General features: G+C 48.2%; 1 protein-coding gene across 2 annotated transcripts in view; it reads left to right on the top strand.

Annotated features, from left to right (window-relative positions):
- LOC129697612 (TOG array regulator of axonemal microtubules protein 2-like) overlaps nt 1-26,961 on the top strand; it is a 105,715-nt gene that overhangs the window by 25,469 nt on the left and 53,285 nt on the right. For both annotated transcript variants that reach the window (XM_055636315.1, XM_055636314.1), the window contains exons 2-4: nt 19,472-19,595; nt 21,866-22,000; nt 25,448-25,758. In XM_055636315.1, coding sequence (XP_055492290.1) covers nt 25,656-25,758 — 103 coding nt within the window. In that variant the 5' untranslated portion in view covers nt 19,472-19,595; nt 21,866-22,000; nt 25,448-25,655. The remainder of the gene's footprint in view (nt 1-19,471; nt 19,596-21,865; nt 22,001-25,447; nt 25,759-26,961) is intronic.

Raw genomic sequence — 26,961 nt, forward strand, 5'->3', positions numbered from 1 at the left:
TGATCAAGAATCTGTTGATTTCCGCTTTAACAACATCCATTGACTTGGCCTCCACAGCCGTCTGTGGCAATGAATTCCACAGATTCACCACCCTCTGACTAAAGAAATTCCTCCTCAAGTTCAAGTTCAAGATCAAGTTTGCGTTAACCAATTAAGGTATAATAATATTTGAGTTACCATTCAGCCATACGAAGTAAAACACAACAAGACGCACAGCGCATAATATAAAGTTTAACATAAACATCCACCACAGTGGAATCCACATTCCTCACTGTGATGGAAGTCAATCTTCCTCCTTTGTTCACCCGTGGTCGGGGCCTTTGAACGGGGCCGTTACCGACGGTCCAATGTCCAAGCCCTCTCGTCGGGATGATGGAAACTCCGGCGTTGGGATGGATCAGAACACTCTACGGCATGGAGCTCCCGAGTCGGCTGCTTCTTACCGGAGACCGCTGGCTTCACGGTGTTGAAGTCCACAGGCCCCGCGATCGGAGCTCCAACACTGGCGATCCTCGGCAAAAGATCCCGATGGTAAGTCCACGCCGCGCCCTTGGCTTGGAGCTCCGGGCCGGTCTTTGGGAAAGGCCGCATCACTCCATGTTGTAGGCTGCAGGGGGGACGGAGATACGACACGGAGAATAATCACATCTCTGTCGAGGTCAGCGACTGGAAAACGTTTCCCCCGATAACCCCCCTACCCCCCCCATAAAACATACCAAGAGACATTAAAACAAACATTCAAGACATACTTAAAATAATAAAAACAGAGAAGGGACAAGACAGACTGCTGGCGAGGCGGCCATTATGGGCGCCACCCGGTGGTGAAGTTTCTCATCTACTTCCTCATTCCTCATCTCCTTTCTAAAGGTGCGTTCTTGTATTCTGAAGGTGGGGCTATTTCAAGCACCCATCCAAAGTATTCTGATGTGTACAGGCTTGCAGTAGTTGAGATGTGTTTCAGGAGTGATCACGTTACCTGATCCCTAGGGCCCTTGCATAACTGATGATTTATTGAATATTTATTTGTTGTTTTGTTCAATTTTAATGTGTGTAAGAATAGAAACATAGAAACATAGAAATTAGGTGCAGGAGTAGGCCATTCGGCCCTTCGAGCCTGCACCGCCATTCAATATGATCATGGCTGATCATCCAACTCAGTATCCCGTACCTGCCTTCTCTCCATACCCCCTGATCCCCTTAGCCACAAGGGCCACATCTAACTCCCTCTTAAATATAGCCAATGAACTGGCCTCAACTACCCTCTGCGGCAGAGAGTTCCAGAGATTCACCACTCTCTGCGTGAAAAAAGTTCTTCTCATCTCGGTTTTAAAGGATTTCCCCCTTATCCTTAAGCTGTGACCCCTTGTCCTGGACTTCCCTAACATCGGGAACAATCTTCCTGCATCTAGCCTGTTCAACCCCTTAAGAATTTTGTAAGTTTCTATAAGATCCCCTCTCAATCTCTTAAATTCTAGAGAGTATAAACCAAGTCTATCCAATTTTTTCTTCATAAGACAGTCCTGACATCCCAGGAATCAGTCGGGTGAACCGTCTCTGTACTCCCTCTATGGCAATAATGTCCTTCCTCAGATTTGGAGACCAAAACTGTACGCAATACTCCAGGTGTGGTCTCACCAAGACCCTGTACAACTGCAGTAGAACCTCTCTGCTCCTATACTCAAATCCTCTTGCTATGAAAGCTAACATACCATTCGCTTTCTTTACTAGCAGCAAGTGAGCGTGTCATTGTTCTGTTCCCAGGGCAAATGACAATTAAACACTCATAACTCTTCCTCTCCAGAAGGACATTGATGAACAAGATGAGGTTGTGTGATCATGAGACACAGGAGCAGAATTAGGCCATTCGGCCCATCGAGTCTACTCCGCCATTCAATCATGGCAGATCTACCTTTCCCTCCCAACCCCATTCTCCTGCCTTCTCCCCGTAACCCCTGACACCTGTACTAATCAAGAATCCTACAACCTCTGCTTATACCCATCGATTTGGCCTCCACAGCTGTCGGTGGTACTGAATTCCACAGATTCACCACCTTCTGGCTGAAGAAATTCCTCCTCATCTACTTTTGGATCCTTCACCCACAAACCATCTGTCTATAAAGACCCCCCTCCCCCACCCCCTTCCCCTCCCCCCCCCTTCATGTGTATCAACTGAAGAAGGGCCTGAACCTGAAACGTCACCCATTCCTTCTATCGAGAGATGCTGCCTGTCCCGCTGAGTTACTCCAGCATTTGTGTCTACTTTGGAAGTTCCTTCTCACACCCAACCTCTTGCCTGCCAGGCTTTGTCCTGCCTCTGTTCCTTCCAAGTTCCCTTCAAGGTCCCAGCCCCCGACCATCAGTCTGAAGAAGGGTCTTGCCTCGAAGGGTCTTGCCTCGAAGGGTCTTGCCTCGAAGGGTCTTGCCTCGAATCGTCACCTATCCATGTTCTCCGGAGACGCTGCTTGAGCTGCTGCGGTATTCCGACAATTTGTGGTGGTAGCAACTCAACAGCTGCGCCACCGAGCCCCCCAACTAATCCCTTCTGCCTGCATGTGATCCCTATCCCTCTATTCTCTGCATAATAATAACAATAATAATAATAATAATAATAATATCTTTTATTGTCATTGCACAAAGGTGCAACGAGATTTGGTATGCAGCTTCCATCCAATGTCATAGCTTAAACAACTAATAACATTTAGATACCCCGAGAAACATGATAAATGGGAAATATGTCTGTGCTGGGTCGATGTGGGTGAATACACTTCATGGGGGCGGGAGGCACTCAGCAGGGCCGGTTCAGAGCAGCTCTAGCTCTGGGGATGAAGCTGTTCCTGAGTCTGGAGGTGTGGGCGTAGAAGGCCATGTAACTTCTGCCGGAAGATATCCGAGTGCCTATCTGTAAGTCTCTTAAACGCCACTGTAGTTCCCAACGCCACTGTGCTAGTGTGCGGGGATCGCTGGTCGGTGCGGACTCGGTGGGCCGAAGAGCCTGTTTCCGTGATGTATCTCTAAACTAAACTAGAAGGGGTGGTGGCCGGGGAGTGGCGTGGCAGTGCAGTAGCCCAAGGAGTGTACAGTACTGGGAAGACCATCGACAGGTGCAGCAGGCAGTAAAGAAAGCGAATGGTATGTTAGCTTTCATTGCAAAAGGATTTGAGTATAGGAGCAGGGAGGTTCTACTGCAGTTGTACAGGGTCTTGGTTAGACCACACCTGGAGTATTGCGTACAGTTTTGGTCTCCAAATCTGAGGAAGGACATTATTGCCATAGAGGGAGTGCAGAGACGGTTCACCAGACTGATTCCTGGGATGTCAGGACTGTCTTATGAAGAAAGACTGGATAGACTTGGTTTATACTCTCTAGAATTTAGAAGATTGAGAGGGGATCTTATAGAAAAACTTACAAAATTCTTAAGGGGTTGGACAGGCTAGATGCAGGAAGATTGTTCCCGTTTTTTGGTGAAGTCCAGGACAAGGGGTCACAGCTTAAGGATAAAGGGGAAATCCTTTAAAACTGAGATGAGAAGAACTTTTTTCACACAGAGAGTGGTGAATCTCTGGAACTCTCTGCCACAGAGGGTAGTTGAGGCCAGTTCATTGGCTATATTTAAGAGGGAGTTAGATGTGGCCTTTGTGGCTAAGGGGATCAGAGGGTATGGAGAGAAGGCAGGTACGGGATACTGAGTTGGATGATCAGCCATGATCATATTGAATGGCGGTGCAGGCTCGAAGGGCCGAATGGCCGAATGGCCTACTCCTGCACCTAATTTCTATGTTTCTATGTTTCTATCGACATCCAGCCGATATGTGGTGACTACCTCCGGCACTGTGAAACTGGGAGCTCCGAGACCCTCCTCTAAGCACCCCTGTCCTGACAGCATCAGCTTATCATTGGAGGAGGACTACACAGGGCAGCACAGTGACACCAGAGACCCAGGGCCGAACCTCACTCCGGGTCCTGCCTGTACGGAGTATGTATGTTCTCACTAGCGTTGCCAACTGTCCTGTATTAGCCGGGACATCCCGTATATTTGGGCTAAATTGGTTTGTCCCGTACGGGACCGCCCCTGTCCCGTATTTGACCGCTACTACTCGGGTCGAGGGGACTGTCGGGTCGGAGCGCCGCGTCCAGCCCCCGCCTCACCCGTCCCGACGTAGTGCAGCCCATGGAGTGCAGCAGCAGCAGCAGCAGCGCCTCGCCCGTGGCCCCGTCGGTCGGCAGCCCGGCCAGCTGTCCGACCTTCGGACCTTCGCTTACCGCCGACACCACCACCCCTCCTTCTCATGGCCGATCATCGGTTCATGAGTTGGACGGGGCGCCGGACTTTGCGCGCGGCCCGGGCCAAAACTCCTCAGCTGGCCCCGCCGGCTGGGCTTTGTGTACAGTCCAGCACCCGGGGACAACTCATCATTCACCCAGACACGGCCCAGTCGGTCAACGAATTGCCGTCGGGAATTTGTCCCGTATTTTGACCTTTTGTCCCTTATTTGGGAGTGAGGAAGCTGGCGAACCGTAGTTTGCCCTGTGACTGTGTGGGTTTCCTCTGGGTGCTCTGGTTTCCTCCCACATCCCAATAACGTATAGGTTTGTAGGTTAATTATCTTCTGTAAAATTGCCCCTAGTGCAAAGGGACGGGATGAGAAAGTGGGACAACATAGAACTAGTGTGAACGGGTGATCGATGGTGGGTGTGGACTCAATGGGTTGCAGGGCCTGTTTCCATGCTGTATCTCCAAACTGAACTAATGTACACTACACTTCTTCCCACCCTGCTTCCTGCAAAGCCTCTATCCCCTACTCCCAATTCCTCCGTCTACGCCGCATCTGCGCCCAAGATGAGGTGTTCCATACTAGAACATCCGAGACGTCCTCATTCTTTAGGGAACGGGGGTTCCCCTCTCCCATCATAGATGAGGCCCTCACTCGTGTCTCCTCAGTATCTCACAGCTATGCCCTTGCTCCCCCTCCCCCTAGTCACAACAGAGACAGAGTCCCTCTAGTCCTTACCTTCCACCTCATCAGCCGTCGCATACAACACATAATCCTCTGACATTTCCACCACCTCCAACGGGATCCCACCACTAGTCACATTTTCCCATCTCCACCCCTTTCCACCTTCCGCACAGACCGTTCCCTCCGCAACTCCCTGGTTAACTCATCCCTTCCCACCCAAACCACCCCCTCCCCAGGTACCTTCCCCTGCAACCGCAGGAGATGCAACACCTGTCCCTATACCTCCTCCCTCGACTCTGTCCAGGGACCCCGACAGTCCTTTCAGGTTAGGCAGAGGTTCACTTGCACCTCCTCCAACCTCATCTACTGTATCCATTGTTCAAGATGTGGACTCTTATACATCGTCGAGACCAAACGCAGACTGGGCGATCATTTCGCTGAACACCTTCGCTCAGTCCGCCTGAACCAACCTGATCTCCCGGTTGCTAAACATTTTAATTCTCCTTCCCATTCCCACACTGACCTTTCTGTCCTCAGTCTCCTCCATTGTCAGAGTGAGGCTAAATGCAAATTGGAGGAACATCATCTCATATTTCACTTGGGCAGCTTACAGCCCAGTGGTATGAATACTGATTTCTCTCACTTCAGGTAACCCCGGCATTCCCTCACTCGCCATCCCTCCCCCACCCAAGTTGCCCCAGCGTCACCGTCGTCCCGTTGAGACATTGCCTGTACTCTTTCTCATCTAGCCCACAGCATGTTCCCTTTATCATCGTTACTTTTTTGCATATATTTCATTAATTTGTTCCATATCTCTTGATATCACCGTCTATATCTCTCATTTCCCTTTCCCCTGATTCTCAGTCTGAAGAAGGGTCTCGACCCGAAACGTCACCTATTCCTTTTCTCCAGACACGCTGCCTGTCCCGCTGAGTTACTCCAGCTTTTTGTGTCTATCTTCGGGGTAAACCAGCATCTGCAGTTCATAGAAACATAGAAGCATAAAAAATAGGTGCAAGAGTAGGCCATTCGGCCCTTCGAGCCTGCACCGCCATTCAATATGATCATGGCTGTTCATCCAACTCAGTATCCCGTACCTGCCTTCTCGCCATACCCCCTGATCCCTTTAGCCACAAGGGCCACATCTAACTCCCTCTTAAATATAGCCAATGAACTGGCCTCAAGTACCTTCTGTGGCAGAGAGTTCCAGAGATTCACCACTCTCTGTGTGAAAAATGTTTTTCTCATCTCAGTCCTAAAAGCTTTCCACTTTATCCTTAAGTTCCTTTCTTAACTAAGACCCACTTGGGGCGGGAAGGTGTAGCAGCAGCAGAGTTGCTGCCATCCAGCACCAAGGACCCAGGACTACGGATGCTGTCTGTGTGGAGTTTGTACGTTCTCCCCATGACCACATGCGTTTTGTCCGGGTGCTCCGGTTTCCTCCCACACTCCAAAGAACTACAAGCTTGTAGGTGTTTTGGCTTGGTAAAATTGTAAAGTGTAGGACGGTGTACAAGGTGATCGCTGGTCGGCACGGTGGGCCAAATGGCCTGTTTCCGGTTGACCGCTGGAGACCACATTCCAGGCTCAGACTCTAATCCATTCTGCAGGAGGTCCACATTCCATTACAGAACACATCCTTGGTTACATTTAAGTTTTATGAGCCACAGTGTAAGTGGATATGGGGAATGCATTTAAAGCTCTTAACTTGATCAAAGCTCTTAGCTGGCCTACATCTTCCTCTGTCAGCTCTTAGTTGCACAGATTAACACAGATTATATTTCAGTCTAGTTTATTGTCACGTGTACCGGGGTTTTTGTTGCCTGCTATCCAGTCAGCAGAAAGACAATACATGATTACAATCGAGCCGTCCACTGTATACCGATCCTTTAGTGCAAGATAAAGCTCAATAAAGTCTGATTAAAGATAGTTTAAAGAGGTTCTCCAATGAGGTAGATGGTAGTTCAGGACCACTCTCTGGTTGTGGTGGGATGGTTCAGTTGCCTGATAACAGCTGGGAAGAAACTGTCCCTGAATCTGGAGGTGTGCGTTTGGTTTTCACAAGTCAAGTCAAGTTTTATGTGTCACATACTTGCCCAGTGAAATGGGAGCAGCTCACGGGTGCAAAAGAAGAAGGGAAAAAAACATTCTGTGAGTTAGTCCCTGGTGAGATGGGCGTTTACAGGAATTGCCTCTGGGATGATGCTGCTCAACCTCTCTTGCACGAGGCAGCGGAGGCGTTTGTGTAGCAGCTGGAGTCAATAGAAGGGTCTCTCATGGTCGGTTTTGTCCTGTTGATGGTGGGGTGAGGGAAGTTTCCCATAGTGCGTCGGCACAATTACTCTCTGCAATTCTTGTCCTGGCGAGTTCCCAAACCAGATGGTCTGGGCTGCGTCCACAATTCTCTGCAATTTCCTGCGGTCTTGGATGGAGCTGTTCCCAAAACAAGATGTGATGCGTCTCGATAAATCTACGGCGCCTCTGTAGAAGTTGGTGAGAGTTGTTGAGGACATGCCGAACTTCCTAAGCCTTCTAAGGAAGTTGAGGCATCGGTGTGTTTTCATGGCCATTGCTTCGAAGTGGCTGGTCCAGGAAGTTGCTGGTGATAATTCTACCTAAGAACTTAAAGCTAGCAACCATCTCTACTTTGGTACCATCAATGTATACTTGGGTATGTGTGATGCTTCTACCAGATGATATTGCATTGGGATAAACCACCTGAGAAATATCTTTTTTCCAAGTCAACATTTTAGATGTGCATCAACGATAATTTCCTTTTAGCGATTTTTTCTTTAGTCAAGTCGAGTTTTATCCGTTACTTGCACATAAAGTGTAGTCAAATGAATCTTTAGCTATCCTGGGTTAAAATACAAATGGAACCGCAGGCATCTAGTGACGTTAACCAACACCATTCAAGAGTCAAATGTGTTTGATTGTCAGATGTACCAGCAATTACATTCTTGCTTGCAGCAGCATAACTGGTCTGTAAACACCAAACTCAATAGACAATAGACATTAGACAAGTAGTAGGCCATTTGGCCCTTCGAGCCAGCACCACCATTCAATGTGATCATGGCTGATCATCCACTATTATCTAAATGGTGGCCAATTAGGAAAAGGGGAGATGCAACAAGACCTGGGTGTCATGGTGCACCAGTCATTAAAAGTAGGCATGCAGGTGCAGCAGGCAGTGAAGAAAGCGAATGGTATGTTAGCATTCATAGCAAAGGTATTTGAGTATAGGAGCAGGGAGGTTCTACTGCAGTTGTACAGGGTCTTGGTGGGACCACACCTGGAGTATTGCGTACAGTTTTGGTCTCCAAATCTGAGGAAGGACATTATTGCCATAGAGGGAGTGCAGAGAAGGTTCACCAGACTGATTCCTGGGATGTCAGGACTTTCATATGACGAAAGACTGGAGAGACTCGACTTGTACTCGCTAGAATTTAGAAAATTGAGGGGGGATCTTGTAGAAACGTACAAAATTCTTAAGGGGTTGGACAGGCTAGATGCAGGAAGATTATTCCCGATGTTGGGGAAGTCCAGAACAAGGGGTCACAGTTTAAAGATAAGGGGGAAGTCTTTTAGGACCAAGATGAGAAAATCATTTTTTACACAGAGTGTGGTGAATCTGTGGAATTCTCTGCCACAGAAGGTAGTTGAGGCCAGTTCATTGACTATATTTAAGAGTTAGATGTGGCCCTTGTGGCTAAAGGGATCAGGGGGTATGGAGAGAAGGCAGGTACAGGATACTGAGCTGGATGATCAGCCATGATCATATTGAATGGCGGTGCAGGCTCGAAGGGCCGAATGGCCTACTCCTGCACCTATTTTCCAAGTTTCTATCAGTACCCCGTTGCTGTGATAAAACATGCAAAAAACAGTTCAATCATTTGCAAAAAAAACCAATATTAGTGCAAAAAGAAAACAGATGCCCGAAATCCCTAGTTGCAACCAAGACAGTTTAGTTGGTGTTTGCGGTGTTTAATAGCCTGATGGCTGTAGGGAAGAAGCTGTTCCTGAACCTGGACATTACAGTTTTCAGGCTCCTGTTACCTTCTTCCCGATGGCAGTGGTGAGATGAGTGTGTGGTCAGGGTGGTGTGGGTCTCTGACGATGCTTTTTCTGAGGCAGCAACTCCTAAAGATCCCTTCGATGGTGGGGAGGTCAGAGCCGGTGATGGACCGGGCAGTGGTCAACACTTCTTTGTTCCTGGGCATTCGAGTTACCGAACCAGATGGCAATGTAACCAGTCAATGTGCTCTCTACTTACTGTCCGCCCGTAGAATCCAAGAGGATATTCATCAACATTCACCATTCAAGAGTAGAAACATAGAAACATAGAAATTAGGTGCAGGAGTAGGCCATTCGGCCCTTCGAGCCTGCACCGCCATTCAATATGATCATGGCTGATCATCCAACTCAGTATCCCGTACCTGCCTTCTCTCCATACCCCCTGATCCCCTTAGCCACAAGGGCCACATCTAACTCCCTCTTAAATATAGCCAATGAACTGGCCTCGACTACCCTCTGGCAGAGAGTTCCAGAGATTCACCACTCTGTGTGAAAAAAGTTCTTCTCATCTCGGTTTTAAAGGATTTCCCCCTTATCCTTAACCTGTGACCCCTTGTCCTGGACTTCCCCAACATCGGGAACAATCTTCCTGCATCTAGCCTGTCCAACCCCTTAAGAATTTTGTAAGCTTCTGTAAGATCCCCTCTCAATCTCCTAAATTCTAGAGAGTATAAACCAAGTCTATGCAGTCTTTCTTCATAAGACAGTCCTGACATCCCAGGAATCAGTCTCGTGAACCGTCTCTGCACTCCCTCTATGGCAATAATGTCCTTCCTCAGATTTGGAGACGAAAACTGTACGCAATACTCCAGGTGTGGTCTCACCAAGACCCTGTACAACTGCAGTAGAACCTCCCTGCTCCTATACTCAAATCCTTTTGCTATGAAAGCTAACATACCATTCACTTTCTTCACTGCCTGCTGCACCTGCATGCCTACTTTCAATGACTGGTGTACCATGACACCCAGGTCTCGCTGCATCTCCCCCTTTTCCTAATCGGCTACCATTTAGATAATAGTCTACTTTCCCGTTTATGCCACCAAAATGGATAACCTCACATTTATCCACATTATACTGCATCTGCCAAACATTTGCCCACTCACCCAGCCTATCCAAGTCACCTTGCAGTCTCCTAGCATCCTCCTCACAGCTAACACTGCCCCCCAGCTTAGTGTCATCCGCAAACCTGGAGATATTGCCTTCAATTCCCTCATCCAGATCATTAATATATATTGTAAATAGCTGGGGTCTCAGCACTGAGTAACGAGTGTTTAATTGACATAAGTACTAGCAATGGAACAATAAAATTCTTACTTGCAGCAGTGTAATCGGCCTGTGAAGGCAGGGGTTTAGTGTTAGTTTAGAGACACAGCATGGAAACAGGGCCCTTTGGCCCACTGAATCTGCACTGACCAGTGATCACCAATACAGTATCAGGCCCTTCAGCCCACCAGGTTCGTGCCAACTATACATCAACCCATCACACTGGATCTACGTTCTCCCACTTTCACATCCAATCCCTACACACGAGGAACAGTTTACAGAGGGTCAATTAAGCCTACAACCCTCCATGTATTTGGGATGTGGGAGTAAACCGGATAGCCTGGAACAGGGGTGGGGAACCTGCGGCCTTAAGTAGCAATGTTACAAAATTTTGAGATAAAAATTTTGAGATAAAAATCAAGTCTGCAATTTATCCCATCAGATAAAGCATAACAATAAGTTTAATTTGACACCAAATTCACTTTCATATCTCAAGTATTAAAAAAGTTATGGCCATTTTCATACTCGGAAATTAGCAGCTTGTTCCCTATTGATTTTCAATGGACATTACAAAAAAGCTGTGATCTTGGATAGTCAAAAGCCCATTTCTTAAGGAAAGATTAACATTTTTAAATAGCCTAAGTGTCCAAAGATTATTCACAAATAATTCACAATATAACATGATTTTTATATCTAATTTACATTAATTTATAGGCCAAATGGAAGGAATTTAGTGTTCAATTGCTGTAAATAAATGCCCATTTAAATCGGCTTTCTAGTGGGTTCATGTGAACGCGCTGGTTTAGAACGTTGACATTGCGCTGGATTAGTGCCCTCAAATGCCGAGAAAAATACTGCGGGATATAAAAAGCCCAAAATGAACTACTCGCTATAGATAACTTTAATTACAGGGTTATATATATGCCCCATTTAAAGTAAAAATAAGGTACATACCTTTAATTGTTTGCTTTATAAAACCCTGGGGCTGCGAGAGGTTGCGGAATCAGAGAGTAATTTTAAAACTATTATAACTATATTATCGAGGCCTATAAAACTAATAATACCTTTTGCGACCGGGTCTTGCAGCGATTTTTCGTTAATGATTTACTAGGCTGAACATCTGCGATTAGTACAGCCTAGTAAAAATCGCGTTTTAAACCCGCCCCCTCCAAACAGCGCCAAAATCGCGGACATTGCTGAGGGCAGATTCCCAATGACGATTCAGGTAGGTTTTGTAACATACCTACCTTAAGGCCACATGCGGCCTTCTAGGCCATAAAGTGCGGCCTTTTGAATGAATCCAAATTTTGTAGAACAAATCCTTTTATTTTTATTAATATGTTTTTGTTCGTCTTTTATTATTTTTATTTTAATCTTAAAATGAACGTATTTAAAATACCAACGAGTAAAAGAAGATTCAACAAAATAATCCTCCAGGGCTGACGGCCATAATTCAAACATTAGTAAGTCATGAGGATCCTTTTATTGCCACGAAGAGTTACCCGCTTTGGGCACTCTTACGGGTAGAACATAAGGAATAGATTTCTTCAACAACCTTCAAGATAAATGTCGTGAAGTATATCTAATTGAAGTTTTGTGGATGCGACCTTATTAGATTACAGCTATCTTACTGCGGCATTCCAACATGAAAAGGTTCCCTGGCCTGGAGGGAACCCACGCAGTCACTAGGAGAACATGCAAACTCCACGCAGACAGCACCAGAGGGCAGAATCAAACTCAGATATATGGCGCTGTAAGGCAGCAGCTGTATCACGGCATTGTCCAAACTTATTTGCCCAGATGACTCCAAAGTTGGTTGTTGTTTTGAACATGTTCTGCCCTCCAGACAGCGTGAAATGGAACAGTCTACATTGGTTAGGTGTAGGAAGGAACTGCAGATGCTGGTTTACACCGAATATAGACACAAAATGCTGGAGTAACTCAGCGGGACAGGCAGCATCTCGGGACAGAAGGAACCGGTGACGTTTCGGGTCGAGACCCTTCTTCAGCCTGAGAGTCAGGGGAGAGGAAGACACAGAGATAAGGGAGTGTAAGGTGTGAAAAGGGGATGAAGCTCAAGGAAAATGTATAGGTCACTGTTACCTTGGGGAAGGTGACAACAAAGTATACAGAGATAAAATGGAATCAGGGGACAGTCAGACTGGTCGGAAAACTGGGAAGAGGGAGGGATGGAGAGAGAGGAAAAGCAAGGGTTACTTGATGTTAGAGAAGTCAATGTTCATACGGTTGGGGTGGTGTAAGCTGCCCAAATGAACTATGAGGTGCTGTTCCTTTAATATGCGCTGGGCCTCACTCTGACAATAGACAATAAGTGCAGGAGTTGGCCATTCGGTCCTTCGAGCCAGCACCGCCATTCAATATGATCATGGATGATCATCCCCAATCAATACTTTGTGGCAATTCCTGCCTTCTCCCCATATCCCCTGACTCCGCTATTTTTAAGAGCTCTACCTAGCTCTCTCTTGAAAGCATCCAGAGAACATGCCTCCACTGCCCTCTGAGGTAGAGAATTCCACAGACTCACCACTCTCCGTGAGAAAAAGTGTTTCCTCGTCTCCATTCTAAATGGCTTACTCCTTATTCTTAAATTGTGGCCCCTGGTTCTGGACTCCCCCAACATTAGGAACATGTTTCTTGCCTCTAGTGTGTCCAAACCCTTAATACCATATAACCATATAACAATTTACAACACGGAAACAGGCCATCTCGACCCTTCTAGTCCGTGCCGAACACATATTCTCCCCTAGTCCCATATACCTGCGCTCAGACCATAACCTTCCATTCCCTTCCCGTCCATATAACTATCCAATTTATTTTTAAATGATAAAAACGAACCTGCCTCCACCACCTTCACTGGAAGTTCATTCCACACAGCCACCACTCTCTGAGTAAAGAAGTTCCCCCACATGTTACCCCTAAACTTCAGTCCCTTAATTCTCAAGTCATGTCCCCTTGTTTGAATCTTCTCTACTCTCAGTGGGAAAAGCTTGTCCACGTCAACTCTGTCTATCCCTCTCATCATTTTAAAAACCTCTATCAAGTCCCCCCTTAACCTTCTGCGCTCCAAAGAATAAAGCCCTAACTTGTTCAACCCTTCTCTGTAACTTAGTTGTTGAAACCCAGGCAACATTCTAGTAAATCTCCTCTGTACTCTCTCTATTTTGTTGACTGTTAATAATCTTATATGTTTCAATGAGATGCCCTCTCGTCCTTCTAAACTCCAGAGTGTACAAGCCCAGCTGCTCCATTCTCTCAGCATATGACAGGCCCGTCATCCCGGGAATTAACCTTGTAAACCTACGCTGCACTCCCTCAATAGCAAGAATGTCCTTCCTCAAATTAGGGGACCAAAACCGCACACAGTACTCCAGGTGTGGTCTCACTAGGGCCCTGTACAACTGACAGTGGGGGAGGCCCAGGCCAGAAAGGTCAGTGTGGGGATGGGAGTGTTTAGCAACCTGGAGATCAGGTAGGTTTAGGTGGACTGGGCGGAGGTGTTCAACATTAGTTCTTTGTTTCTGACCAAGTATTGGAGTCCTGTCGAGCCCAATGACTGGTGCCTTTCCCCCTCTGCTGGCCGCGTGTTGCATTACAACACGAGTCCACACCTCAATGACCGCAGGTAATGGCCATTGTGTCACACAGCCATTCGTTCGGCCCAACGTGTCTGTCTGCAGTTGACCCATATCCCTCTGAATCTTTCCCATCCTGCCCTTACACACCTGCCTCACCTCCCTCCTCTGGCATAATGAGGATACATACACACAAAAAGCTGGAATAACTCAGGCAGCATCTCTGGAGAGAAGGAATGGGTGGCGTTTCGGGTCGAGACCCTTCTTCAGACTGACTCTCAGTCAGTTCCACACATCCACCGTTCTCTGAGTGAAAATGTGTCTCTCAGGTTCGTACTAAATCTTACCCTTCCCACTGTAAACCGCTGGTTCATAATTCCCCTATCCTGGGTACAAGACATTCTGCCTTCAAACTGTCTATCTTAGCAGCGCTATGGAGGACAGCAAACCTCCTGTAGAGATCCTAAAGCCAGTCGCAAGATGGAAGACAAATAATTTGCCTCCAATAATGATGCCTGTAGGATTAAATATTGCATTAATATTGAATGATGCATAAATATTTGTGATACCTGGGATCTTTGTATCTTCAAAGGTCAGGCAATTTAAGTTAAAATAACTCAGCAGGTCAGGCAGCATCTGTGGAGGGTATAGACAGGGTTTGGACCCTTGTCCAGTCTAAATGCACAGACGATGTTTTTGGGTTGAGACCCTTCTTCAGACCGACCTGAAATGTTGCCTGTCCATCCCCTCCCGAGTTACTCCAGCGCTTTATATTTAGTTTAAGTTTAGTGTAGAGATGCAGCGTGGAAACAGGCCCGTGCCGGCCGACCAGCGATCGCACCGCACGTCACCTCTACCCAACACGACTCAACAGTTTCCAGAAGTTGATTAACCAACAAACCTGCACATCTCTTGGACCCACAATACCTCTACTCTGATCAAGAAGGCTCATCAGCGTCTCTTCTTCCTGAGGAGACTGAAGAAGGTCCATCTGTCTCCTCAGATCCTGGTGAACTTCTACCGCTGCACCATCGAGAGCATCCTTATCAACTGCATCACAGTATGGTATGGCAACTGCTCTGTCTCCGACCGGAAGGCACTGCAGAGGGTGGGGAAAATTGCCCAACGCATCACCGGTTCCTCGCTCCCCTCCATTGAGTCTGTCCAAAGCAAGCGCTGTCTGCAAAGGGCGCTCAACATCGCCAAGGACTGCTCTCACCCCAACCATGGACTGTTTGCCCTCCTACCATCCGGGAGGCGCTACAGGTCTCTCCGTTGCCGGACCAGCAGGTCCAGGAACAGCTTCTTCCCTGCGACTGTTATACAACTTAACTCTGCACCTCGATGACTGCCAGTCACCCCACCCCGGACACTCCTTCCCCCAGAAAAAACGCACCATTGCTAATGTATGTACACATATATATATATATATATATATATATATATTTTGCTGTTCCATTATTCTATGTTCGTTCTTCCAGGGAGATGCTAACTGCATTTCGTTGTCTCTGTACTGTACACTGCACAATGACAATAAAGTTTGAATCTGAATCTGAATCTGAATCCTTGGAATGTGGGAGGAAACCGGAGCACCTGGAGCAAACCCACGCGATCACAGGGAGAACGTACACAAACTTGGTACAGACAGCGGCCGCAGTCAGGATGGGACCCTGGTCTCTGGCGCTGAGGCAGCAACTCTACCGCTGTGCCTACCTGGCGCCCATGTGCTTTACTCGAGATTCCAGCTCATTCAGTTGCTTGTGCCTCAGTTTGAGGTGGGAGGAAGGAGTTTTATAGCGGATCTGAGGGGTCGGTTGTTTTGCACAGAGAGTGGTTGGCATTTGGAACTTGCTGCCAGAGGAGGTGGTGGAGACAGATTGTTTAAGAGTCACTTAGACTGTGTAGGAAGGAGCTGCAGATGCTGGTTTAAACCGAAGTTAGACACAAAATGCTGGAGTAACTCAGTGGGACAGGCAGCATCTCTGGAGGGAAGGAATGGGTGATGTTTCAGGTCAAGACTGAAGAAGGGTCTCGACCCGAAACGTCACCCGTTCCTTCTCTCCAGAGATGCTGCCTGCCCCGCTGAGTTACTCCAGCATTTTGTGTCTATCTTCGTCATTTAGACTGTGCTCTGGTTGCTTCCCACATCCCAGAGACGTGCAGACATTTTGATAGGCAAGACATCGAAGGATATGCACCCGATGCAGCCAAATGCTGATAAATGTGAGGTGCTACACCTTGGCAGGACAAATCAAAATAGGACGTACATGGTAAATGGTAGGGAATTGAAGAATACAGTTGAACAGAGGGATCTGGGAATAACCGTGCATAGTTCCTTGAAGGTGGAATCTCATATAGACAGGGTGGTAAAGAAAGCTTTTGGTATGCTAGCCTTTATAAATCAGAGCATTGAGTATAGAAGCTGGGATGTAATGTTAAAATTGTACAAGGCACTGGTGAGACCAAATCTGGAGTATAGTGTACAATTTTGGTCGCCCAATTATAGGAAGGATGTCAACAAAATAGAGAGAGTACAGAGGAGATTTACTAGAATGTTGCCTGGGTTTCAACAACTAAGTTACAGAGAAAGGTTGAATAAGTTAGGTCTTTATTCTCTGGAGCGCAGAAGGTTAAGGGGGGACTTGATAGAGGTCTTTAAAATGATGAGAGGGATAGACAGAGTTGATGTGGACAAGCTTTTCCCTTTGAGAATAGGGAAGATTAAGGGACAGAAGTTTAGGGGTAACATGAGGGGAAACTTCTTTACTCAGAGAGTGGTAGCGGTGTGGAATGAGCTTCCAGTGGAAGTGGTGGAGGCAGGTTCGGTTGGTATCATTTAAAAATAAATTGGATAGGTATATGGACGAGAAGGGAATGGAGGGTTATGGTATGAGTGCAGGCAGGTGGGACTAAGGGAAAAAAAGTTGTGTCGGCACGGACTTGTAGGGCCGAGATGGCCTGTTTCCGTGCTGTAATTGTTATATGGTTATATGTTTAAATGACAATAGTTTCGTCTTTAGAGATGCAGCATAGAACCAGGCCCTTCAGCCCACCAGTTCTGCATCGACCATTGATCACCATACTAGTTCTAACCTACACATATGGGACAATTTACAGAAACCAACTAACCTACAAACCCGGATGTCTTTGGGATGTGGGAGTAAACCGGAGAATCCGGAAGAAACCCCACGCTGTCAAGAGGAGGCCGTGCAAACTCCATACAGACAGTATCCATTGTCAGGATCCTGGGCGTGCATATTTCCGAAGACCTTTCCTGGTCCCAGCGCCTTTCCTGGTCAGCGCCTCTGCTTCCTGAGAAGATTACAGAGAGTCGGGATGTCAAAGAGGACTCTCTCGAACTTCTGCAGGTGCACAGTAGAGAGCACGCTGACCGGTTGCATCGTGGCTTGGTTCGGCAACTTGAGCGTCCAGGAGCGGAAAAGACTGCAAATAATTTGTGACCACTGTCCAGTCCATCACCGGCTCTGACCTCCCCACCATCGTAAGGATCTATCGTAGTCGCTGCCTCAAAAAGGCTGCCAACATCATCAAAGACCCACACCATCCTGGCCACACACTCATCTCTCCCCTGCATCGGGAAGAAGGTACAGGAGCCTGAAGGCTGCAACGTCCAGGTTCAGGAACAGCTGCTTCCCCACAGCCATCAGGCTATTAAACACTACAACCTCATAAGCTATGAACTACAGTAGACTATTATTATTTTTATTGCACTTGGTGGGGGCGGTTTTCTGAGTTTTGTTATATTATTTATTATGGTTTCATATTGTGTTGTGCTGCAGCAAGTAAGAATTTCAATGTTCTATCCCCATATGACTATAAAACATTATTGAATCTTGAACCTGGCGCTGTGAGGCAGCAACTCTACCGCTGCACCACCATGCTGCCCTGTGCTGATGAACAAAATGGTGGGCAGGCACGTGGTGGGCCGAAGGGCCTGTTTCAGTTGTGTATGAAGCCATCAACAAGAGTGGGAGCTGGTTCTTGTGCAGGGTACAAGTGTCCTTTGGTGCTGATTTGGGCCAATGTAAAGATGGGTCCACTGGGCTTGTATTCACTGGAATCTTAGAAGGATGAGAGGGATTCTAATGGAGACATATAAAATTCTTCAGGGATTGGACGGGCTAGATGCAGGAAAAATGTTCCCCATGTTGAGGGAGTCCAGAACCAGGGGTGATCGTTTAAGAATAAGGAGTAAGCCATTGACCGAGATGAGGAAAAACCTCTTCACCCAGAGAGTCGTGAATCTGTGGAATCTCTGCCACAGAAGGCAGTGGAGGCCAATCCACTGGGTGTTTGCAAGAGAGAGTTAGATTTAGCATCTAGGGCTAACAGAATCAAGGGATATGGGGGAGAAGGCAGGAACGGGGTACTGATTTTAGATGATCAGCCATGACCATATTGAATGACAGTGCTGGCTCGAAGGGCCGAATGGCCAACTCCTGCACCTATTTTGCTATGTTTCTAATCACACTGGAGCTTTGACCAGTTAAAGGAATCGGAAATAATGATCTCATCTCCCTGTCTAGGAAGGAACTGCAGGTGCTGGTTTATACCGAAGATTGACACAAAGTGCTGGAGTAACTCAGCGAATCAGGCAGCATCTCTGGAGAAAAATAATTGGTGACGTTTCTAGACTGAAGAAGGGTCCCGATCCGAAACGTTACCTATTAGCTTTCTCCAGAGACGCTGCCTGACCCGCAGAGTTTTTCCAGTATCGTGTGTCTGATCTCACACCTTGGATATTGTTTGGCTCAGGGTGGAAACCGCAGTGAATGCATCGTTGCTAGATGAAGCAAGGTCCCGACCCCAAACGTTGTCTGTCCATTCTGTTGGCAGCACCTGCTTGACCGGCTGAGATACTCCAGCGCTCCGTTTAGCTTGAGATTTCAGCAACCAACTTTACCAGGCCCGAAGAAGGGTCTCGACCCGAAACGTCACCCATTCCTTCCCTCCAGAGATGCTGCCTGTCCCGCTGAGTTACTCCAGCATTTTGTGTCTATCTTTATGAAGATGTTGCCAGGACTCGTGGGTCTGAGCTGTAGGGAGAGGTTGAGTAGGCTGGGACTCAATTCGTTGGAGCGCAGGAGGATGAGGTGTGATCTTACAGAGGTGTGTACAAAATCATGAGAGGAATAGATCAGAAAGACGCACTTGCCCAGAGCAGGGGAATCGATGACCAGAGGACATAGGTTTAAGGTGAGGGTGGAAAGATTTAATAGGAACCTGAGGGGTAACTTTTTCCACACACAGGGTGGTGGGTGCATGGAACAAGCTGCCAGAGGAGGTAGTTGAGGCAACATTTAAGGTACAGTTAGACTGTTACATGGATTGGACAGGTTTGGAGGGATATGGGCCAAACCCAGGCAGGTGGGACTAGTGTAGAATGGACATTGTTGGCGGGTGTGGGCAAGTTGGGGTGAACGGCCTGTTTCCACACTGTATCACTCTGTGACCCTATAACCCCAGTTGCTTGTGTCTCCGTAGCTTTGTGGTGGGTGGGCTGGTCCACTTGATATGCTGGATGAGGAATGTCTTGTTGTAATCCCTCTCCTCTCATGTCACCAGCCCGATGGCACTTTCAAGACCAGCCTGAGCTCAAAACAGTGGGAAGTCGGGACGAATACTCACGGGATCCCCGGGGAAAGTGGCACCGAGAACCTCTCGGTTATGAGCGGAAATGTTGCAGAAGGTAAGCGTTTCCGTTTCGGAGATACAGCGTGGGAACAGGCCCTTCACCCCACCAAGTCCGCGCTGACCAGCGATCAGCCGTCCACTAGTTCTATCCTGCGCATCAGGGACAACTAACTAACAAGCCCGCACGTCTATGGAATGTGGGAGGAAACCGGAGCAAACTAGGGGCACACTGGAGACAATTTGCACTTAACCTACAAACCTGCTCTAACCGGAGAAAAACCCACGCAGGTCACGGGGAGAACGTACAAACACTGCCCGTAGTTAAGGGGCTGTTCCATTGTACGAGCTAATTCAAGAGCTCTCCCGAGTTTAAAAAAAAAATCAAACTCGTGGTAAGCACGGAGAATGAACGTAGCGGGTACGTCGGAGCTCGGGACTTCTCTTAGCGGCTCGAAACACTAACGGCAGGTATTCGGGAAACGCGGTAAGCTCGTGAAGACTCGTGAAGATTTTTCAACATGTTGAAAAATGTCCACGAGAGCCCCGAGTACCTACAAGCGGCCATTACCGTAATTCGGGAGCTCGAATCGGGGGAAACTCATATTAGCTCGTACAGTGGGACAGGCCCTTTAGGATCGAACCCAGGTCTCTGGCACTGTGAGGCAGCAGCTGTACCAGACACAGGACAGCCATCGACTGTGCACATAAAATCTAAGATTAAAATGTTTTTAAATGATGAGAGGCATAGATAGGGTGGACATTGAGAACCTTTTTCCCAGGGTGGAAATATCCATTGCTGGAACGCATAGCTTTAAAATGAGAGGGTAGACAAAAGTGCTGGAGAAACTCAGCGGGTGAGGCAGCATCTATGGAGCGAAGGAAATAGGCGACGTTTCGGGCCGAGACTCTTCTTCAGACCACAAAATGAGAGGAGTAAGTTTCATGGAGATGTGCGGGACAGGATTTTACACAGTGCCTGGGACACCCACTGCCGGAGGTGGTGGTGGAGGCAGATGCGTTTAAGAGGCTTATGTGTAGGCTCATGGATCAGGTACAGTATGGGCGGTCACGGTGGTGCAGCGGTAGAGTTGCTGCCTTACAGTGCTTGCAGCGCCAGAGACCCAGGTTCAATCCCGACTGCGGGTGCTGTCTGTACGGAGTTTGTACGTTCTCCCCGTGACCTGCGTGGGTTTTCTTCGAGATCTTAGGTTTCTTCCAACATTCCAAAGACGTACAGGTTTGTAGGTTCATTGGCTTGGTGTAAATGTAAAAATTGTCCCTAGAGGGTGCAGGATAGTGTTAATGTGCGGGGATCACTGGTCGGCCGAAGGGCCTGTTTCCGCGCTATATCTCACGACTAAACTAAAAAGGTGGAGGGGATATGGGGGAAGAAGGGATAGGGGAAAGGTTAGGGGATTATAAAAAATGTACTGTTCATACCGTTGGGGTGTAAGCTGCCCTAGTGGAATATGAGGTGCTGTTCCTCCAGTTCATGTGTGGCCTCACTCTGGCAATGGAGGAGGCCCAGGACAGAAAGGTCAGTGTGAGCATTATAGGAGGTCAGTATAGATCAGTCAGTACAGAAGGTCAATGTATAAAATCATAAGAGGAATAGATCGGGTCAAAATAGGGGGATTCAAGAACGGCAGGACATAGGTTCAAGGTGAAGGGGAAAAGATTTAATAGGAATCTGAGGGGTAATTTTTTCACACAGAGGGTGGTGGGTGTACGGAACAAGCTGCCAGAGGAGGTAGTTGCGGCTGGGACTATCCCAACGTTTAAGAAACAGTAATGGCCATGTCCCACTGTGCGAGTTAATTCAAGAGTTCTCCCCGTGTTTGCCCTGATTCGAACTCGGAGATTTACGGTAATGGCCGCTCGTTGGTACTCGGGGCTCTCGAGGACATTTTTCAACATGTTGAAAAATCTTCACGAGTCTTCCCGAGCTTACCGCGTTTCCCGAGTACCTGCCGTTAGCGTTACGAGCCGCTAAGAGACGTCCCCGAGCTCCGACGTACCCGCTACGTACATTCTCCGTGCTTCGCACAAGTTTTTTTTTAAACTCGGGAGAGCTCTTGGAATGAACTCGTATCGTGGGCAGGGCCATTAGGGTCAGGGCAGGTTTGGAGGGATATGGGGCAAACATGGACAGGTGGGACTAGTGTAGCTGGGACATGTTGGCCGCTGTGGGCCTGTTTCCACACTGTGTCACTCCGTAGACCTTCGACATGGAACATTTTAGGTGAATGACTTTTCATCAGCATTCTGCGAGATATTGTTTGAACAGTGTCCGGGGGTTGCGATTCACTGCAGCTTTCTCCTCAGGCACGTATCGGGCCCCTTTGACGATGGTGTGCGGGGCCTTACGGAGCAGCGAGGTGACCTTCCAGCCCAGCCGTAGCAACAGCGTGGACTCAGCCCTCCCCCTGCGGGACGCAGGCTGGCTCAGCCGAGGGAAAGGTAAGGAGAAGAGAAAACACAGAGTGCTGGAGTAACTCAGCGGGTCAGGCAGCATCTGTGGAGAACATGGATATGTGACGTTTCACAGAGTGCTGGAGTAACTCAGCGGGTCAGGCAGCATCTGTGGAGAACATGGATAGGTGACGTTTCACAGAGTGCTGGAGTAACTCCGCGGGTCAGGCAGCATCTGTGGAGAATATGGATAGGTGACGTTTCACAGAGTGCTGGAGTAACTCAGCGGGTCAGGCAGCATCTGTGGAGAACATGGATAGGTGACGTTTCACAGAGTGCTGGAGTAACTCAGCGGGCCAGGCAGCATCTGTGGAGAACATGGATAGGTGACGTTTCGGGTCGGGACCTTTCCTCAGACTGGTTGTGGTGTGGGGGGGGGGGGGGGGGTAGAGAGAGCAGGAAAAGAGAGGAAAGAGGCAAGACAAGGAAGGGCACGTTGGCACAGCGGTAGAGTTGCTGCCTTTCAGCGCCAGAGACCATATAACCATATAACGATATAACAATTTACAGCACGGATACAGGCCATCTCGACCCTTCTAGTCCGTGCCGAACACTTATTCTCCCCTAGTCCCATATACCTGCGCTCAGACCATAACCCTCCATTCCTTTCTCGTCCATATAACTATCCAATTTATTTTTAAATGATAAAAACGAACCTGCCTCTACCACCTTCACTGGAAGCTCATTCCACACAGCCACCACTCTCTGAGTAAAGAAGTTCCCCCTCATGTTACCCCTAAACTTCTGTCCCTTAATTCTCAAGTCATGTCCCCTTGTTTGAATCTTCCCTACTCTCAGTGGGAAAAGCTTATCCACGTCAACTCTGTCTATCCCTCTCATCATTTTAAAGACCTCTATCAAGTCCCCCCTTAACCTTCTGCGCTCCAAAGAATAAAGACCTAACTTGTTTAACCTTTCTCTGTAACTTAGACCCGGGTTTGATCCTGACTACGGGTGCTGTCCGTACGGAGTTTGCACGTTCTCCCCGTGACTGCGTGGGTTTTCTCCGGGTGCTCCGGATTCCTCCCACATTCCAATGATGTACAGGTTTGTAGTGGTGAAGAAGGGGACTTGATCCAAAACGTCACCCATTCCTCCTGTCCAGAGATGCTGCCTGGCCCGCTGAGTTTCTCCAGCATTTTGTGTCTACCTTTGTGTAAACTAGCATCTTCAGTTCCTTCCTACAGGTAATGCAGGTGAATTGGCTTCTGTGAATTGTCCCTAGTGTGTTTAGGATAAAACTAGTGTACGGGGTGATCGCTGGTCGGCACGGGTTTAGTGGACCAAAGTGCCGGTTTCCACACTATCTCGAAACTAAAACTAAAAACGAACGTTTTAGCTTGGCTCGTTTAGTTGAGATATACAGCATGGAAAAGGCCCTTTGGCCCGCATGATGTAAGATTCTGTGACACCCTCTAATCATAATCATATTTTATTAGCCAAGTATGTTTTGCAACATATGAGGAATTTCATTTGTCAAGGTTTTACAGATCTTCTGAACCTATTTGATGTTCGGCACGGACTCGTTGGGCCGAAGGGCCTGTTTCCAAGCTGTACCTCTAAGCTAAAGCAGAATGTTCAGCTCATCAGAAATGGCAGCGTGTTCCAGGCACCCACCGCTCTCTGAGTAAACTTGCTTGGCACCTCTCTTTTCACCTTTGCCCATCTCATCTTATAGCGTCACCCTCCAGTCTTTGAGATTTCCAGCCAGGGAAAAAGGCTCTGACTGTCGACCCTATCTATGCCCCTCATAATATTATACACTTCCCTCAGCCTTCAACTTTAGAGATACAGCGCGGAAACAGGCCCTTCAGCCCACCGGGTTCGTACCGACCAGCGACCCCCGCACACTAACACTGTCCTACACACACTAGGGACAATTTACAGAAGCCAATTGACCTACAAACCTGCACGTCTTTGGAGTGTGGTAGGAATCTGGAGAGGGGAGAGGTTTAATGGGAATTTGAGGGCAACTTTTTCCGCACAGAATGTGGTGGGTATATAGAACATAGAACAGTACAGCACAGGAACAAGGTAGACAAAAGTGCTGGAGAAACTCAGCGGGTGAGGCAACATCTATGGAGCAAAGGAAATAGGCAAAGTTTCGGGTCGAAACCCTTCTTCAACAATTGTTTTGTTTAATTTAGTTTAGAGATAGGGTGCGAAAACAGGCCCTTCGGCCCACCAAGTCCATGCCGACCAGCGATCCCCGCGCATTAACACTATCCTACACACACTAGGGACAATTTTACATTTACAGCAAGCCAATTAACCTACAAACCTGCACGTCTTTGGAGTGTTGGAGGAAACCGAAGATCTCGGAGAAAACACACACGGGTCACAGGGAGAACGTGCAAACTCCGTATAGACAGCACCCATAGTCAGGATTGAACCCGGGCCTGGTGAGGCAGCAACTCTACTGCTGCGCCACTAGAGAAAACAATGCAAGTATCTGCAATCTCTGGGGTCTCAGGTTGGTCTGAGCCTCGGGCAGGTCAGTGGCTTTTGAGGAGAGGGGGACCGTTTCAGGTCTACACCATTTTTCCCCCCACTGTCTGGTGTCAAGTTGGGAAAAGGGGAAGTACAACAGGATCTGGGGGTCCTTGTACATCAGTCTATGAAAGTGAGCATGCAGGTACAGCAGGCAGTGAAGAAAGCGAATGGCATGTTGGCCTTTATAACAAGAGGAATTGAATATAAGAGCAAATAGGTCCTTCTGCAGTTGTACAGAGCCCTAGTGAGACCACACCTGGAGTATTGTGTGCAGTTTTGGTCCCCTAATTTGAGGAAGGACATTCTTGCTATTCAGGGAGTGCAGCGTAGGTTCACCAGGTTAATTCCCGGGATGGCGGGACTGTCATATGCTGAGAGAATGGAGCAGCTGGGCTTGTACACTCTGGAGTTTAGAAGGATGAGAGGGAATCTCATTGAAACATATAGGATTGTTAAGGGTTTGGACACGCTAGAGGCAGGAAACATGTTCCCGATGTTGGGGGGAGTCCAGAACCAGGGGCCACAGTTTAAGAATAAGGGGTAAGCCATTTAGAATGGAAACACTTTTTCTCACCGAGATTTGTGTCTGTGGAATTCTCAGCCTCAGAGGGCGGTGGAGGCCGGTTCTCTGGATGCTTTCAAGAGATAGGGCTCTTGAAGATAGCGGAGTCAGGGGATATGGGGAGAAGGCAGGAACGGGTACTGATTGGGGATGATCAGCCATGATCACATTGAATGGCGGTGCTGGCTCGAAGGGCCGAATGGCCTACTCCTGCACCTATTGTCTATTGTCTATTGTCTATTGTATCTGCAGAGGCTGCCTGACCTGCCAAAAGTGTTTGGACTGGGAGTGGAGTTGGCAGGTGAGGCGCTGGTCCTTTAAAGGCAGGGTGGCTGGGGTGGGGACAATGCACGAACAACAACCTTGTCCTCTGTCCTCAGCCTTTCTACGGTCCAGCCTGAAGCTGCCGCTGGGTGAAGCCCGCTCCGTGCAGGGCGGCGGTGGCAGCGGCAGCAGCAGCGGCCTGGTGCTGCACCCTCGCCAGGCGGCTGGCTACTAGCCGACCGCCCTCTCCACCACTGGCCCGCGGCCACACACCTGCACGGATACAGTCTGAAGCTGCTGGACTGGACGGCCACGGACACGGACATGGACACGGACATGGACGGGGAGGAGGGCCACCCTTTCCTCGACACCCTGCAGCTGAAGAACAAACTCGAGCGCAGGATGTCCGAGGTCTTGCCTCGCAAGAGTAAGTCCAGGGAGAGCTTCGTTATTGTCACCCGTGCTGAGGTTTTGCTGGCTATCCAAACCCCCTTCCGTTGACTCCATATATACCTCACAGCAGCATCATCAAGGACCAGTCGCACCCTGGTCATTCCCTCTTCTCCCCTCTCCCATCAGGCAAGAGCAACAGAAGTGTGAAAACCAACGCACACCTCCAGATTCAGGGACAGTTTCTTCCCAGCTGTTATCAGGCAACTGAATCATCCTACCACAACCAGAGAGCAGTGCTGAACTACTATCTACCTCATTGGTGACCCTCGGACTATCCTTGATCGGACTTTGCTGGCTTTACCTTGCAGTAAACGTTATTCCCTTATCATGTATCTGTACACTGTAGACGGCTCGATTGTAATCATGGATTCAATTCAATTCAACTTTAATGTCATCACACAAATACAAGTATCAGTACAACGAAATGCAGTTTTGCGTCAGTCCGTAGTAGTTGTACATAAAGAAAAACAAAAAAAATAGAAAGAGAGAAGATACAGAATAATCAGGAAATACAGAATAATTAAACAATGGGGACGGAGGGACCAGAGAAATCTATCGTCGGGACTCTGAGTTCAGCAGTGTGATTGTATTGTTGTAGAAGCTGTTCCTCATCCTACTAGTACATGACCTGAGGCTCCTGTACCGCCTCCCTGATGGGAGGAGGGCAAACAGTCCATGGTTGGGGTGTGAGGGGTCTTTGATGATCTTCCCAGCCCGTCTCAGACACCGTTTTCGGTGGAGGGCATCCATGGCAGGGAGCGGGGCACCGATGATGTACTGAGCGGTTTTCACCACCCGTTTTAGTGCCTTCCTGTCCGCAGCAGTGCAGCTGCTATACCATACCGTGAAGCAGGTGGTCAGGATACTCTCTATGGTACAGCGGTAAAAGTTGGTCAGGATCTGGGGGGACAGGTGGGCTTTCTTGAGCCTCCTCAGGAAGTAAAGGCGCTGCTGTGCCTTTTTGATCAGTTTGGAGGTGTTGAGGGACCAGGACAAATCCTCCGAAAGACAAATTGTCTTTCTGCTGACTGGTTAGCACGCAACAAAAGCTTTTCACAGAACCTCGATATACGTGACAATAAACTATCCAGTCATATCAGACAATGCCATATTTGGACAGGTACGTGGATAAGACAGGTTTAGAGGGATATGAGCCAAACGCAGGCAGGTGGGACGA

This window comes from Leucoraja erinacea, chromosome 5, assembly GCF_028641065.1.
Source record: "Leucoraja erinacea ecotype New England chromosome 5, Leri_hhj_1, whole genome shotgun sequence".
NCBI classification, from domain to species: domain Eukaryota; kingdom Metazoa; phylum Chordata; class Chondrichthyes; order Rajiformes; family Rajidae; genus Leucoraja; species Leucoraja erinaceus.